Here is a 15,339-nt window from a genome sequence, read left to right as displayed (position 1 = left end):
AAGAAAAAGGGCTTCTTTTGGAAGTTCTTTTCCCAATTAGTATTCATGGTCATGGATGGAAATGAGTGTGTAAGTTAAATTGTTCCCAAGCCACCACAAACTGCTGGCAGCTGTTGCTTTCCCAGGTGACTTGTTTCATCTATAAAGACATGTGAGCCACCATGTTACACGATTAAAAAAACAGCAAAAAAAAGAGGAAACAATGTGAGGAATTACGCCCGCTTGCATCCAGCGAAAAAAAACTCATGAGGGTGTTTCATCTGCTGACAAGTAAACAGACAAAAATTAAAGTAATCAAAAGGTTCACCCCTTGATAATCATTGTAGGCCGCTCTGGAGTTTGGTAATGATGCAGCAGCACGCAGCAAATGAATAGGAAGCAAATGTTTGACTAAATGGGCTTCTGGAGGAGACATTTTGGAAAGAAATGTAGAGTAAAAGAATGCTGCAGTGCATGCTGGAACAGTGTGTTTTCCACATTTTTCGTGATTTTTTTTCCTGTTGTAGAGCAAAAGAAGACCCCCGTGGCAAATTCACACACACACACACACACACACAGTCGCAAACACAGAAAAAACATGCAGTCACACACAGTAGCTCAGTGGGGGGAAGGTTTTAATAAACCCACAGTAACGTGGATCTACGGGGGCGTCTCGGGACCGAGCCAGGAAACCAGATGAACGTACCTGCCCCGGGGCACTGAGCGAAACAGTGAAGAGGGGGGTGGCGAGGAGAGGGGGCTATGGGGGTATGTGTGAGGGGGGGCCAGTGAAGCCACAGGCACATCATGTCTCATTGCCCTGACTTTTTCTTTCTCCTGCCATCAGTCTCTTCACTCGCCCACTCTGTCTCTGCTCACATCATCAAGCCACACGAAAAGCCATGCCCACAAACACTGATGCGTTTGTCAGAGAAAATGCCCAATCACTTTAATAACATTTCATGCCATCTCTGCTTTCACCGAGCACTTGGAGTTTGTTCCTCAGTCGGATAAATGCAGACTGTAATTTCAGACAAAACGCAATGGAAATGCCGAGTGCAGCCAATCAGATTTAATCATGTATGAAGAAATGTAATTTTGGAGGACACCAGGGCAGAGCGGGTTGATACGGGTATTAGTTACTATGCAAAAAGGCGTGTCCGTACTCCCCGAATATGAATTTATGAAGCCTGCTTGTGATTTCAATCTGACTAATGTATCAGAACAAACCCATCTGTGCAGCACTGACCCCTGAGGTGAGGGTTTTTGGGGGGGCTGAGAGGGAAATGCTGTGCGCGTGGGCGGCTGGTTTATGCTCCCACCATGTACCAAGGTGGTCAGTGAGACGGGAAATGAAAATCTTTCGCTCACATTCATAAAAAAAGGCTTGAAGGTGTAAAAAAAAAAAAAAAAACAAGGAAGAGGAAGAACATCGCTCCAGACCAAGTTCCATGGGAAAAAATTTTATTTATCAATATGCGGTAGTTTCCAAACTGGTGGAACGTTATTTCCATTGTAGCTGGTGCCAACAGGTTACGCTGAGAAGCGGCAAAAAAAAAGAAAAAGAAAAAGTGAATGGCGAAAAAAATAAAATTACAAAACTTGACAGTTGTGATTCAAACAAAAGGGAAACAAATTCAACAGGTTTTTTTTTTTTTTTTTTCGCTTACACATGCACATTGAAAAATAATACTGTGGCTTCGAAACAAATAGCAGAAATCAACCTACGGTGAAGCTCGTAGCATGAGCGACCAACATCCTTGTGCTAAATTAGGAAGGGAGGGATGACAAAGGAGAGGGGCGGAGGGAGGGGAAAGAGAAGGAGAGAGCATCTTTAAAACAAAGGACCGCCTGGGAGATAATGAGTGGTGTAAACCAGATGATTTATTGGTGAGCGCGGTACGGTCACACTCTCATACATGGCTTCGTTTCTTTTTCATCTCCCCACTTCTCTCTCTCTCTCTCTTTCTCTTTCTCCGCCTGGCCCGATAGACTTATTAAAACTGAGAAAAGATTCATCTTGGTGGACCAAAAATGTTTTTGTTACATCTCATAATGGAGTGGAAGGTGTAGGTAACTCAAAGGCAGTGGAATAACACAGTCTTCATACGCAGAGTTAAGTGCTGTCTCCAACAGGGGAACGAGGAAGGGGGGGGCCTTATCATTCATAGTTTCAGCGACCTATCCATTTCAAAGCCACTCTGTGACAAAGCTTCAGTCCTGAACAGTTTCTGAGCAACTCCTGTTGAATGGCAATGTAATAAAAAAAAAAAAAAGAGCACAAAAAAATAACTCAGAACCCCAGTTATTTATTATTTTTTTAAAACACGTGTGGTAACAAAGACGTTTTTTTTTTTTTCTGACAATACTGGATGCTGCGAGAAAAGACAGCTCATGTGACCGTTGCAATATTCAGTTAACTCTAAAGGAAAAAAAAAAAGAAAATAAAAACATATTGCAGAGACAGAAAAAAAAAAAAATGCAAGGATTTCATACAAAACACAATTTAAAAAGACAGCTATTTACAAACATCCTCCATTACAAAAATCTAATCTTAAATTTTTCTTTAATGAGCAGTGTTCAGGTGAAATTACATCTTAAAATTGGGCTCTATCCATATATTTACATTTCTCTGTTATCTCCTTTTAATTTTTTCTTTTTTTCTTCTTCTTCTTCTTCTTCTTCCTCCCCAAATTTTGAATAACATTAAGAAGTGGTCACTAGAATGAATGAAAATGAGACATGGGTTTGTGGTAATCTGGTAATGACTCCCTAGGCTGGTGTAGGTGAATGGATGCGCGGCGATCCGAAACGAAAATATTTGATCTAGATGTGTTTCACAGAGGGCCACTGAGGGCTGCATGCTGAGTTAAAACACAGGACCACAAAAGCACAAGCAGCTGTTTAGGTTGTTAACTCCGAGGTTAACGACACGCAAAAGCCATTGGAGTCCCTCCCAGAGTCTTCAAGCTGGGCTGCCTTTTAACTCAGCAAGTGTCTGTCCGTGGATGGCAATAGTATGTGGCGGCGGATGATAGGCGCCTCTGCCGGTGAGTAAACATCAACCGTCAGCGTAGCCCCGGAGATAAAAACCTGGACCCGTCAGTCTCGGTGTATGTATGTGTGTGTGTGTATGTGTGTGTGTGTGTGTGTGCACATGTGCGTCAAACGTCAGCTCGAGTCTAGCGTGCTGAGGAATGGCTGTCCTTATCTGCTCCCCTCTCCTCTCACACATCATTAGCCGGGACTGCGGCGCTCTGTACTTTGGCAGCCACACTGTTTGGAGCACCAAGTTCCAGTCCCAGTCTGTTTCGGCCGCACAGACATACAGGAGAGAGAGAGAGAGAGGGGGGAGAGAGGGTGGGAAGAAGGGGGAGAAAAAACTGCACATATAAGCACAAATAAGCACTTATAAGCACCTACATGTACATACGCCGCCGTCGTCGCCTCCCCCCCCCTACACACCCTTAACCTAAAAAGCGAGCTTCGGCGTGCACACACAGCCAGCTGCAGTAAATCCTGTGTCGCCGCCCTGGGCTGTGTGATAGCTGGGCTGCAGTGTCTGAACACCTTGACTGTGGAATATTCTGCACAGCATTTTTATTCACAGCACAACTGGTGAGAGGATGAGGGGTGGGGTGGTGGGGGGGGAAATGAATGCTAAACTACCTCTACCTCCCCCCCCTTTTAACTGCCTCACCCGTCACCCTCCATCCCCACCGCCATCTTCCTCTCAGGTTAAAGCCAAGTCACAGGAACATTTTCTCCTTTATCCGCCGCTCTCACTCACTCTTCTCCCCGGCTGGTGAGTGTGGGCATGGAGATGGCACATAGATTAGTCACACGCTGGCGACGCCACTGACTGTGCACTCCACTGACTCATCTACAGATGGCAGCCAATTGGCATCCGACGATACTGTATCCCAATGTTCAGCCCGTAGCTCGGAATCCAACTTATATATAGGGCATCCTACCTATGTAGGCCAGCCAATCGGTGCCAAGCGCCCAACCTACGCCCACCTCGCCCAGGCGGCAGGCACCGAACTCACCGTTTGATGCTTACACTGTAACACTAGAAGCTCGAACAAACAAATATCAACCTGCCTGCTGTCTTTAAAACCATCACCCTGAAAGCTCATCAGACACAATAAAACCTTCAGCGGGTGCCAACTGGAGCACTGAGAGGGTTTTGTAAGATCTTGATCTCGTCTGTCTGTCGGGGTATCAGTCTGTCTGTCTTGTTTTTTTGAAGCTTGCAATACAGTAATGTAGTGTTCTAGCCTTAAGCCAATAAGTCTTCCTTGATAAAAAAAAAATAAAAATTGGTCTGGACATGCCCAGACACACTCACAGGGGACACACCCTGAAACACACACACACACACACAAGTAGGTCATAAATACAAGAGTAATGGTAAAGCTCATATCAGACCAGTGGAGAAGGGAGTATTCCTGCAAACACGCACACACACATACACACCTCGACGTCAACAGTCCGGGTCAAGGTACTACCTAAAGGACTAAAAAAAAAAAAAAAAAGAGCGATGGATGACATGGGTGGTGAGACGATGGAGCGATAATGATGATCTATTTCAACTCTATACATTGTGCACTTGTAGGAAAAGTCTAACAAAATACAACTGCTTTGTGAACTGAATCAGGGTTCAAGGAAATCCTCCATCAAAAATAGTAAGTAAGGCAAACATCAGAGGTGCGAAGGGAGAGGAACACATTATTTTCACACACTGTGTCTGATACCTGAGCTATCTGGAGAGTTTCCCGGCCCAGCTCGGAGCCCCCGACCAACACACACACGGACGCGCACGCACACACACACTGATTTTTTTCTTCTTTTTTTTTCTCTTTTTGTCACCCGGCACACAAACTGCAGGCTGAGTGGCGTTCGGGCCTGCGTCTGCCTGTTCCTGGCTAGTGTGCTAGGATGGTGGTGTTTAATTGGGTGTAGCACAGACTGTACTTCAGGGAACTGAGATAAGTTATATCCTGTCCGTTCTTTTAAAAAAAAAAAAAAAAAGGGACAGCGAACCACGAAGCTCGAAGTTCCATCTGTTGGTTTGCTCGAGCTCCGCCTCCCACCGTCAGAGCACAGCGGGGGGGTGGTGGAGGAAACTAGGAGGTGGGGTGAGGAGGAGGAGGGTGTGGGGGGAGGTAAGGAGGAAGGGTGGGGATTGTCAGACAACCCAAACAAACAGAATAAACCTCTCTCGTCAGTCAGCTCATAACCCCGCTGGTCACTGGTCAGTGCGTGTGTTTCTCCAGATTTGTGCAGCAGGTGGTAGAAATAACACGGGCTCGAAAGAGGCATCAAGTCCCCCAAGATGCAAAAAGGAAGTGTCCTTCCCAAGAACATAAATCAAGCGCTCCTCTTCTTTTCCGTTTTTCCTCTCTCTCTCTCTCTCTCTCTCTCCTGACCGTGCCGCCGCCGGTTTGTGCGAAGCGTGTCAGACTTTGTAGTAGATGTTGGCGGGGCTCTGCGGAGGCATCTCCTGGACAATGTAGACTGGGTGGCCATAGTCCCCGCTCACCTTCTCATAGTGAGGGCAGTAGTTGTTCTCTGTCCGCAGCGGAATGATGATGTCGCTGGGCTCCGTGCCAGCCGTGCCGCCCGGCAGCTTGGGATTGGACAGGGTGCTGAGCGACAGCGCCGAGGGGCGGGGCTGCGAGTGGGCGTTTTTCCTGGCACGCTTGCGCATCTTGATGAGCAGGATGACGAGGAGGAGGATGAGCAGGAGGAAGATGATGCAGCCGGCCCCGATGGCGGAGAACACGGCCACTTTGGAGCCCAGGATGCCGTCCGAGTTTGCCGAGGACCCCGACTGGTCTTGATTCATGGGGTCTAGAAGGAGAAATGACGAAAAAAAAAATAAAAGAGAGAGAGAGAGAGAGGCTTAGGGACTGTAAAAATAATTATGACGGGGGAACAGAGGGTCAGAAAAAGGAGGGTGCTGTAATTTGTACTTGTGCTGAAAGGAGGAGAGTCTAACTTTTTTTTTATGTTCCCTCGCCCCATATTTCACTTTTATTTCATATTTTATATTTGTGAGATTTATTATTTAAAGGAGATCAAATAGGTACATCAAAAAATCTGGTTTCCGTGTCCTCTGGGGAGCTGCATTTTGCCATGTGTAGAGGATGAGGGGGTTGGGATGAAAATATCGCAATGCACAAATCCTTCGGCACAGAGCCTGTTCTTGTTCCACTCATTTAGCGGCTGCGTTATCAGTTCATTTAATGGCACTGCTTTCTTACATATGTGTTTGTTTGCTTTGGGAGGATTTCAGGCGGATGGTTATAGCGGCGTTTGTCAAATCAGGGTCCAAAGAAAACAGTAATAACACTCGCGAGGTTCCTTGTGTGTTTGTTAAATAGGATTTCACTCCTCCCCATCACAGTAATTTTCTTATAGTCCCTCAGAGACTGCGGAACATTTACAGTAAGCCGGCGCTGTCATGTGTCACACAGATCTTAGCTGTTGTGTGCCTAAATCAACTGCGAGCACATCCCAGTTTTTGTTGTCTGCTCGACATGACTAACAGCCCCATTGATGTAATCTAATTGAATCAGCTCAATCAAAATAGGCCTCGTAATGAAATCTGTAGTCATCACTCGGCATAACCGAGATTCCTGCCCCGATAAGATTGGAGCCCGGGCATGTTGTGTGACATGTCGAGGCCGCGTTTTGTCTGGCAAAGGCCAAGTGAGATATGGAGGGGGGAAAAAAAAAACTGGACAAAAATGAGGAGGGCATATCTGAACATCTGATTTTATTTTATCCCTTTGTTTCAGGGGTTCAGGATGGGGAAGGAGGGGGGTGGTGGTGGTGACTGGATGGGAAAGAGAATGGCTGGCTCCTCCAGTGACTGAAATCTGAGAAGAACCAAATCTGTTTTCCATGTATGCATGCAGCTGCTGCCAAAGAGCAGCACTCACCCCTCTCCCACCACCACCACCACCACCACCACCTCTTTACTGTCCATGACCTCCCCTCCCCTCCCCAACACACACACAAGCCCTCATACCTCCGGAGACTGCCATCCACACTAATGACTGTGTCTCCGCACTCGTCCGGCCACTTTTGCACTTAACCATTTATTGAGGAGGGGCTTTAACGGCGCCCTTATCACGACCAAATGACATCACCGAGAGCTACCAATTCGAGGCCTTATCGGGTGAAATCAGAGGCTGGAGGAATTTCGTACACTCTGGGCGCCGCGGAGAGCCCGGAGAGAGGCTGTCAGAAATTTCATTCCTGAAATATCAAGCCCTCAAACCACAACGACTTGTCCTTCATTCCACCCTCCACTTCTTCACTTGACATAATCACTGATCTAACAATGGTAGACAGGTAGAAGCCCAGGTATAGGGGGGGGGGAAAGTGACATTAGGCAATCTTTTTATAGAGTAACTAATGTCAAATAAGCAATTATTAAATGAGGACAGCTTATCACATTGGGACAGGCAGAACAGACTGTACTTGGGAGGAAGTTTGTGGCATATAAAGTTGTGGAGTAAGTCAAAAAGTTTGTGTAGGGAGTGATCTAAAAAAAAAAAAAAAAAAGAATAGTAGAAGAAGAAGAAGAAGAAGCGGTCCCTCCTGTGGGGAGCCGCTATGAAAGGTGCTGGTGAAAACAGGAAACAAGGAGGGCCCAGAGCATCCAAGGAGGCTCAAGTGACTCCTTCAATTATCTCTGCTTTTAATCTTCATTTATCTGCAATTCTAATGAGGTTTAAAAAGATATATAATAAAGAAAGTGTGTCTTTGAGTCTCCTTGGGTGCAGCACACCCTTTTGTGTACAGTATAAATAAGTGAAGTGACTCAGGGTGAGCTGTGTTTGTTTTGGGTGGGGTTTCGTGTTGTAACGTTGCAACCTGGACTTTGGAGAGTTTATTCACCTACAACAGTGGTTTTACACGTATTTAAGCTTGCTGACCCCCCCCCCCAAAAAAATCAAAGGAACGCCTGCGGCAGGAAAAAGCCATATGAGAGAATGCATACTTTGAGAGACTCAACTATGATTTTTATTTTTCTCTTTTCAGGCTAAATGTGATTAATTATTAGAGGAACCCTTAAGGCTGTGAATATTCCTTTTTTACATTTCAAAAACCATTATTTTACTAAAATATTTGCACTCCGGAATCTAGAAAGCATTCTTTAAGGAGCGCTAAGCGGCAGTTCATGGAGCTGCTGTTGATCCGTCAATCTGCTCACCAGGGTTTCCTGGAATCTCGGGTCCAATCCGACCCTGGTCGGGCGGACTGGGACTGGACTCCGGTATGGCGTTGTCTTCTGGAGTCTCCGGCGCCACGGGGTTCGCAGAGTTTGGGACTGTGGGAAAACAAAAAAAAAAACACACACACAGAGAAAGTCAGCCTTGGCAAGCTGCATGCGCTGAATTACAATGACTTGTTCTCGGCAACAGCGAGGATTATTTTTTATTATCTTGTGATATATCTTTTATGCACGGAGAAGGTTATCTTTGCATGTGTTGAAAAGCGTCTCAGAAGTGAAGATGAAAGCACAAAAAGCGGAAGGACAAGTTAGCGAACGCCTGTGAAACACGCCAATACTCCTGTCCTGCCGTTAAAAAAAAAAAAAAGAGGAAAAGAAAGAGCTCACATCTACATCAGCAGCTCCTTCAGCAAACACTCAGACAGGCATTTCCAACACTGACACACTCATGAGCGCGTAGGACACACACATCCATGTGCACACACCTACGATATACTTACAATACACTTAGGCCTGGCAGAATGAGGGTAAAGTAGTTATATATTAACTTTTTATTGTTTTACATTATTCATCACGTTAAAAGGCCATAATATGCCTTATTTATTGCTCCGGCTTTAACTCTGCCTGAAAGAGGCACACTTCTGAAGAGGGGACAGGAAGCGAACGGGGGAGACGAGGAGAAGAGGAGAAGAGGAGGCGAGGAAGAGGAGACGAGGACGAGGAGGAGGGGGGTTGCATAAGCTCTGAAGGGAACGCAAAGGAAACAGACAGTTTATCTGTCTGTCTGCTCTGATTTCAGCGCACACTTTGAAGTCTTTGTGCAGTAAACACTGGTGGGTCCACACCGTGGTTATTTTACAAGGGCAGGGCCGGCAGACAGAAGACAGTTAAAAACTATTACCGAGGCCGCTCAGATGGCTTCCACGGCACTCTATCAGATGCTTCTCCTCTATCAGGACCTTATCTGCATCTGCCCCAAGGCCTGCTCAGAGGGGTGTGTGAGAGAAATAAGTGAGGAGGGCGCGTGGGGAGAAGGGCAATTTACATCCGAGTCTCCCGTGGCAATTTTGTGTGGCCGTGCATGGGTGTGTGACTGAAGAGGTTCTGACAGTCTAGCGGTTCTATTTCCACCCCAGTTTGGCCAAATCTCAAGCAGAAATGATTCAGGTGCGGGGCATCTGGTAGATATAAGCAAAAAAAAAAAGCCAGAGACGGGAAGGAATATGCGTTCACGATGGCCGTCCGCTTTCTCTTCCCTCGTTTTTCTTCGGTATTTGGCTAACGCAAACCACACTATTCGCAAATCCGCCCCTATCTTCTCCATGTCCGGACCATCACATCGCTCCATGCTGATTGCGGCAAGCGGTGAACCTAGCCGTGAGCTGTTGTGCGTTGTCAATAATTGATGAGAAAAGACAGGAGTGAGAAGTGGGAACATTCGCACATGATCGAGGATATGAGAGGACACAGTGATCTGATTCACTCCCTGCGTTATAGCCCCCGACTCTGTGTCAACCACTGAGCATGTGCGGGGAGCGTTCTAATGTTCTGACCCATTTTTTCGGTGTGTACTGCTGACATTTCCCTTAGCTATGCAGACAGCAACTACCTCAGAACTGCCAACCCGCCAGAAGGAGGGAGAAGGTGGGGAGGAGACGAGGGGTGAGGGAGGGAGACAATGATGGAGCGATAGAATAGAAAGAGAGAGACAGATATGTAGGGGAGTGAGGTAGAGAAAATGTGAGAGGGGAAGAGATGCGTGCGAGGCGGTGAGTCAACGTATTTCTAATGAGCACGGTGACATGTTGTGGTGGAGGGGGAAGAGACTGCTGAGCAGCAACGTTATGTATAAAATATGGGCTTCCCGTATCTCCCCTTCAATCAGTTTCACTTCCTTTTAACTGCTCATTTTTTCATAAAGACAAAAGACAGACTACGGGGCACTTAAAGCGCAATTAGATATCGACACGTCAGGGCGCGAAACTTGCCCGAGACAAATGATCCAGCGCGGTTCCGACCCCTGAGCGTCGTCGCAGTCAGATATGAAATGTAGGAATAAAAGAAATGCATATTTCACACTGGAGTGAGTCACCAAAATGTAATTCCAAAGTGCAAAGGCGTACGAGTGGACATATGGGAAGATCTTGAGGCCTTGGCGAGAGAAAAGTGTTGGCATTCAGCTACAGGAGACGGAGGAAATGTGAATCAAACACAATGGCATCTGGGGTCAGAACCAAGTGGAGCCCACGCATTTTTTTTTTTTTTTTTTTTTTGGCTGAAACAAAGCCGAGTGTGGTTGCTGAAGGTAGAGCCTAGGGCAGCGAGTGCTGATTAGTCTTTTGAGTATTCTTTGTTTTTTTACTTAATTGGTCAGAAAACGCTAAAAGATGTCCATAACAAATTTGCCCGAGGTGAAGGGTGATGTTTTCGAATGACTCGTTTTGCCTGAACAACAATCCAGAAGCTAAAAATATTCAATTTGGGTAAACAAAAGAGCGAAAAGCGGCACATTTTCAAATTTCACATCCTGAGAAATAACTTGAATACATATCAGCAGCCAAAACTGAATGAATTTCTGTTAATAAATGCTTACATAAATTAAAGTATGCCTGCAGTATGAGCAAAATATGCATCAAAAACCATTCCGAAATACTTCAGAGACGTATTATCCATTATAACACATGCCAGATTGTGTGTAAAAGCTCAAATTTGTAATATAACAGTACAATATTTTGCTCTAAATCGCAGCAGAATAGGAGTATAACGTCGCATTAAATGGAAGTACATGTCCAATAGCTGAAGAAGACAAACTTTATTATCTTGCATCACTGTCAGATAAAACAAGAACTCTGCATAGGTCATGACAGGAAATTAAATTAGACATTTGTCAGTGCTTTCTATCATGTAAAAGCCCCAAAAAATCCTAATCTAATCAAGAAAATAACTGTCAGATTAATGGAAGATAAAAATAACGGTTAGTTGCACCAGAACATTTTGCAGGAAAAACAATCACCTAGAAATTACACACAGAAGCCAAATCAAAGCCGCTGTCAGCGCTCTAATTTCTCATGGCCCTTCTTCAAATAGTTACTGGGTTGGATGGGTACATTAGGCATCAAAAATTCCACCCACAGAAATAGATTTAAAAGTAGTAGCAGCTGGGCCGGCAGCATCTTTTCTAACAAGGTTTTTAGGGCACATTGATCGTGAGTGACAGCTCGCTTTGGACTGTTTTGGGAAATGAGTGCATGGCTCTAGCGAAGTTGAGGAACAGCCGGGAGCCACGAAAACAGACTCCAGCTGAGGCGAACTTTCCTAGAACTTTCCTCGAGTGAGACATTTCCTTTCAACTTTCATTAACGTGAGAGCACAGGTTTATTTTTCTCCCGGTTAATAGCTGAGGGTGAAAAAAAGCCCTGTGTTGCCTGCACTCGTGCAGCCACGTTGTCATTCTGCAGCGGTGTTGCAATCCCAGTGCTGTCGGGATGCTCAAATTGACCTACATGGAAAAGATAATGCAATGCCTGTCTGTTGCTGAGATGGTTGTGGGTATTTTTCTCTGTATCTGCTGAATTTGTTCCGACTCAGACCTTGCTAGCATCAGCAGCTTGTTAGCTTCTATTCTCCCACCGGCTGCCAGGATACACTGCTGTCATTCCACTAGCCAACATTCAAATATCTGCACACACATTTGCAGACACACACACACACACACACACATACACAGACACTGCAGATTCCTCAGCAAGTCTCGGTTTATTTTTGACATGTTGAGATCCAGCTTTTAAGCTGGAATCAGATCATCATGGCGGGCAGATGTTCCTCTCAGATGGTGGTTAGTGTCTGTTTCGGTCAAAACAACCACACTGAGGATGAGGGAAGTGTTTACAGAGTAACACATCTGTGTACTGTACCCTGTCAGATTCAGGATATGGATGTCCACAAATTGAGTAAAACTGCGTATAAAAGTGAAACGTATGATAAAAACCAAATGTTGTGTCCAAGGATATCTAAACAAAGCTTGCTTGTTTACTTCCAGCATTTTTAGATGACTTACCCCGACCATGCACTTACGTACCAATTTCAAACACATTTTCATTCCGTGATTGCTGCATGAGAATCGCAGCTGAGGAACATCAGAGGTTTTATTGCAATTTGGAACTGGAGCCGTTCTTCATTCGCTTGTTATTTCTCCCGGATCTCATTTTCTACACTGTTTGCAAAAACTGTTTGTGGATATAGACGATTTCTAAAAAAAATAGTGTACACAACTAATAGCGGGGAACAACGAGTGGATCCGTCGTGGTACGCGTCTGCTGTGTATCGCAATAGTGCATTTTCTGTGAGTTTAGCTGGAAAAGGGAACAGACGAAATAAGCTGATGGGAATCCAATGGCTGATAAATCAGGTTACTTCATCACAGTGACGCACAAATCCTGAAAATCCAATAGTGCAGTCCATAAAGCAGTCCTGGTTATTGATTTGCAACATTGCATGCAAACGCCTAATCCTAGCAGAGATGTTAAACAGATAGTGACGGCACTACATCCACGCCGCTCATTTGAAAGTGATATTTAAGACATTCATTACTAGCAGCAATCATTTGAGACTGTGTTGTTGGCAACACTTTATTTTAATGCTCCCACTGTTGATTTATAAACGCTAAACTAAACAATGAACAGTTAATAGCTGTTATGTGCAGCTGTGAAATATTATAATGTCATTCACCTTTACATAAAGACATTTTATATAAAAACAACAACTAAATAACAGCTGTGCTCTTATGCCCTCATATTTTATAGGAATTCAAAATGTAAGGTTTTAATACAAACTGTATAATAATTTATTAACAGAGTAAAGTGTTATTTAATGTATTGTTTTTGGATGACAACTGAGAAAACTCAGTCTGCAAATGTAGGTCACAGGATGTGGCCTTAAGCTAAGAAAGAAATCTAACAAGTGAGCCTTGAGTAGAAGTAAACTAGTCAAACTAGTTTCTTCTGAGAAAATAAACTTTGAAACTCAACTTGTCTTTAAGAGTTTTTAAAACATTTATAAGCAGATTTCCGGATGCCTGTAAATAACTCGTAAACAAACCCTTCTGGCTCCTTACAACTACATTACAGAGTGTTGGAAACTATTTAGTAAATGGTTTTTTATAATTTAAATAGTGAAGTAGTAATGTTCTGTTTTCTTTTTAAGGTGGAGAATATTTACGTATTTATATTGTGTTGAAACTGCAAAATCCCCGAGATCTAACTGTATATTTACGATAAATATTTATATTTTTTTTACATTTTTCTGATTTATATTGTTTTATTTTTGAATCACTATTGCTCATTGTATTATTCTATTTCAACATATTTAAGTATAATTAAAAAACAAATACTCTGATTAACATAAAAACAATGCAACTCAAGTTAAATCATATTAAACTAATCTTAAATGATGCAAACGTGGAAAACAAAATCCTTACCAACTCAATTTGGTAATTCTTTAATTACATTTTGCTTGAAATCATTATTTCAGACAGCAAACTTTTTTTTGTAAATACCATCACCACAATGAACCTCAACTGGCTGCCAATAAATAATCAAAATAAAGCGGCGCCAATAAACAAGTCATGTCAAAAACAAAATAACATTTACACTAAGTCCATTTCATAACACAACTTTCCAAGAGAGCGGGTCTCGTCGGAGGCTGGTGGCGGACAAAGTCACGCTGGGCACACATAGCGATAAATGAAAATGTCACACCAAAGTGAAACATGGCTTTAAGGCAGCAGCAGCTCTTGCATTGTGTTCTACATGTGAGGTGAGCGCACATTTACCTTGCCCGACTTTCATGATGACTTTCATGGCTCGGCTCTTGCACACGCCCCCCTCCCGGTTCTCCAGGCCTTCGACTGTGCCGTTGGAGGTTGCTGGAGGCGAAGGAGGAGAGGGGGGAAGAAAAAAAAAAAGAGGAGAGAAAGAAGGGGGCGGTGGGGGGTTGTGTGTGGGAGGACAAGAAGAAGTGGTGGAGGGTAAAAGAAAAGAAAAGCAGGAGAAAGAGGAGGAGAGAAGATGACACACCGGTTAATGAGCACGTCCATAACGCACAGAACTAATCAATATTTACGACAAGCACTGATTAGCTGTTCCAGTGATTAGCCGTTCTCACCCTCAATCAACCGCCGGCTCCTCTCAACGGTATCTCTCATTAACACAATAAAGCGAAGTCAAATGAATGGAACAACATTAGAGTCTGCTGAGGGCTGAGGGCGGGAGGGCGCCGAGGTGGAGAGCAGCAACATGGTCGGACCTGCGAGTGTGCGCTTTCTGCCGGCGCATAGTTTCGCAGTGAAGACATGCCAGCGAGAGTTCCAGCTGCTTGCCAAGTCCTCGAGCAGCTTACTCCCTTCTGAGCCACATGTGTCACTACTTGCTGCTAGTGCGGAGAGGGCTTAAATGCCTCCCTTAATGTTTGTGCGTGCATGTGTGTGTGTGTCCATTAACATATTAGAGCGAGCGCTGTTAAAGTGCGCGTCGCCGCTCGGACTCGGGGCGAGGAGCTCAGGGTCGAGGGGTTGTTTATTCAATGTCACAGTCACTTCAGACGCTGTGACACAATTGGCTTGTCTATTTTAGGGCCCATGATAATGACCTAGGGAGACAGAGTGTGACTCTGACCTTAACACTGAGTAGCAAAGCACGGCGTTGTGTGTTTCTGCCTGTGTGTGTGTGTGTGGGCGCATAGGATGGCAGCTCTAATTTTGGAATTCCCCAAATGATCTCCATCTCCGCTTAGTCTGCTGTTTCAACTTACTCCCTTCCTCTGAAATGCTTTTGTTTCTCTTCCTCGCATTATCCGTCTCGGTCTCTCTCTCCCCCTGTTTTTTCACTCACTTCATTTCCTATCTGCTCTATCTGGCTCTAGCCCTCCCCTCTTCCCTCCCTCTTAACTCAATGACCATCTCCCTGGGTGATTGCTTCAGATGGCACCCTCATTATGATGAGATAGTCTTGGAGAGGGTGCTTATCTAATGATGACACAAAGAGAGACAGACTTGGCTACAGGCAAGGGGGCTGGGTGGGTCCAAACAAAGCGCTTGCAAACATTCAAATACT

At 44.7% G+C, this 15,339-nt stretch overlaps 1 protein-coding gene across 1 annotated transcript; it reads right to left on the bottom strand.

Moving 5' to 3' along the window:
* Positions 1 to 1,426: 1,426 nt before the first annotated feature.
* LOC103354696 (ephrin-B1-like) lies at positions 1,427 to 14,432 on the bottom strand. Its single transcript, XM_008278146.1, has 4 exons — positions 14,393 to 14,432; positions 14,061 to 14,153; positions 8,210 to 8,326; positions 1,427 to 5,835 (listed from the first exon to the last, which is right to left on the bottom strand). The coding sequence occupies exons 1-4, from the start codon at positions 14,430 to 14,432 to the stop codon at positions 5,441 to 5,443; spliced, it is 645 nt and encodes a 214-aa protein (XP_008276368.1). The 3' UTR covers positions 1,427 to 5,440.
* Between the last annotated feature and the right edge of the window lie 907 nt (positions 14,433 to 15,339).

Source organism: Stegastes partitus, unplaced genomic scaffold (assembly GCF_000690725.1).
Source record: "Stegastes partitus isolate 25-593 unplaced genomic scaffold, Stegastes_partitus-1.0.2 Scaffold116, whole genome shotgun sequence".
Taxonomy (NCBI): Eukaryota; Metazoa; Chordata; class Actinopteri; family Pomacentridae; genus Stegastes; species Stegastes partitus.
This window is presented reverse-complemented; position numbering and strand designations above follow the sequence as displayed.

Coding starts and splice junctions, on each gene's coding strand:
- LOC103354696 (XM_008278146.1), bottom strand. CDS start 14,432: ATGAGAGATACCGTTGAGAGGAGCCGGCGGTTGATTGAGG. Junction 14,154..14,392: donor GAGCCGGCGGTTGATTGAGG/GTGAGAACGGCT, acceptor CTTCGCCTCCAG/CAACCTCCAACGGCACAGTC. Junction 5,836..8,209: donor CGAGATTCCAGGAAACCCTG/GTGAGCAGATTG, acceptor TTCTCCTTCTAG/ACCCCATGAATCAAGACCAG.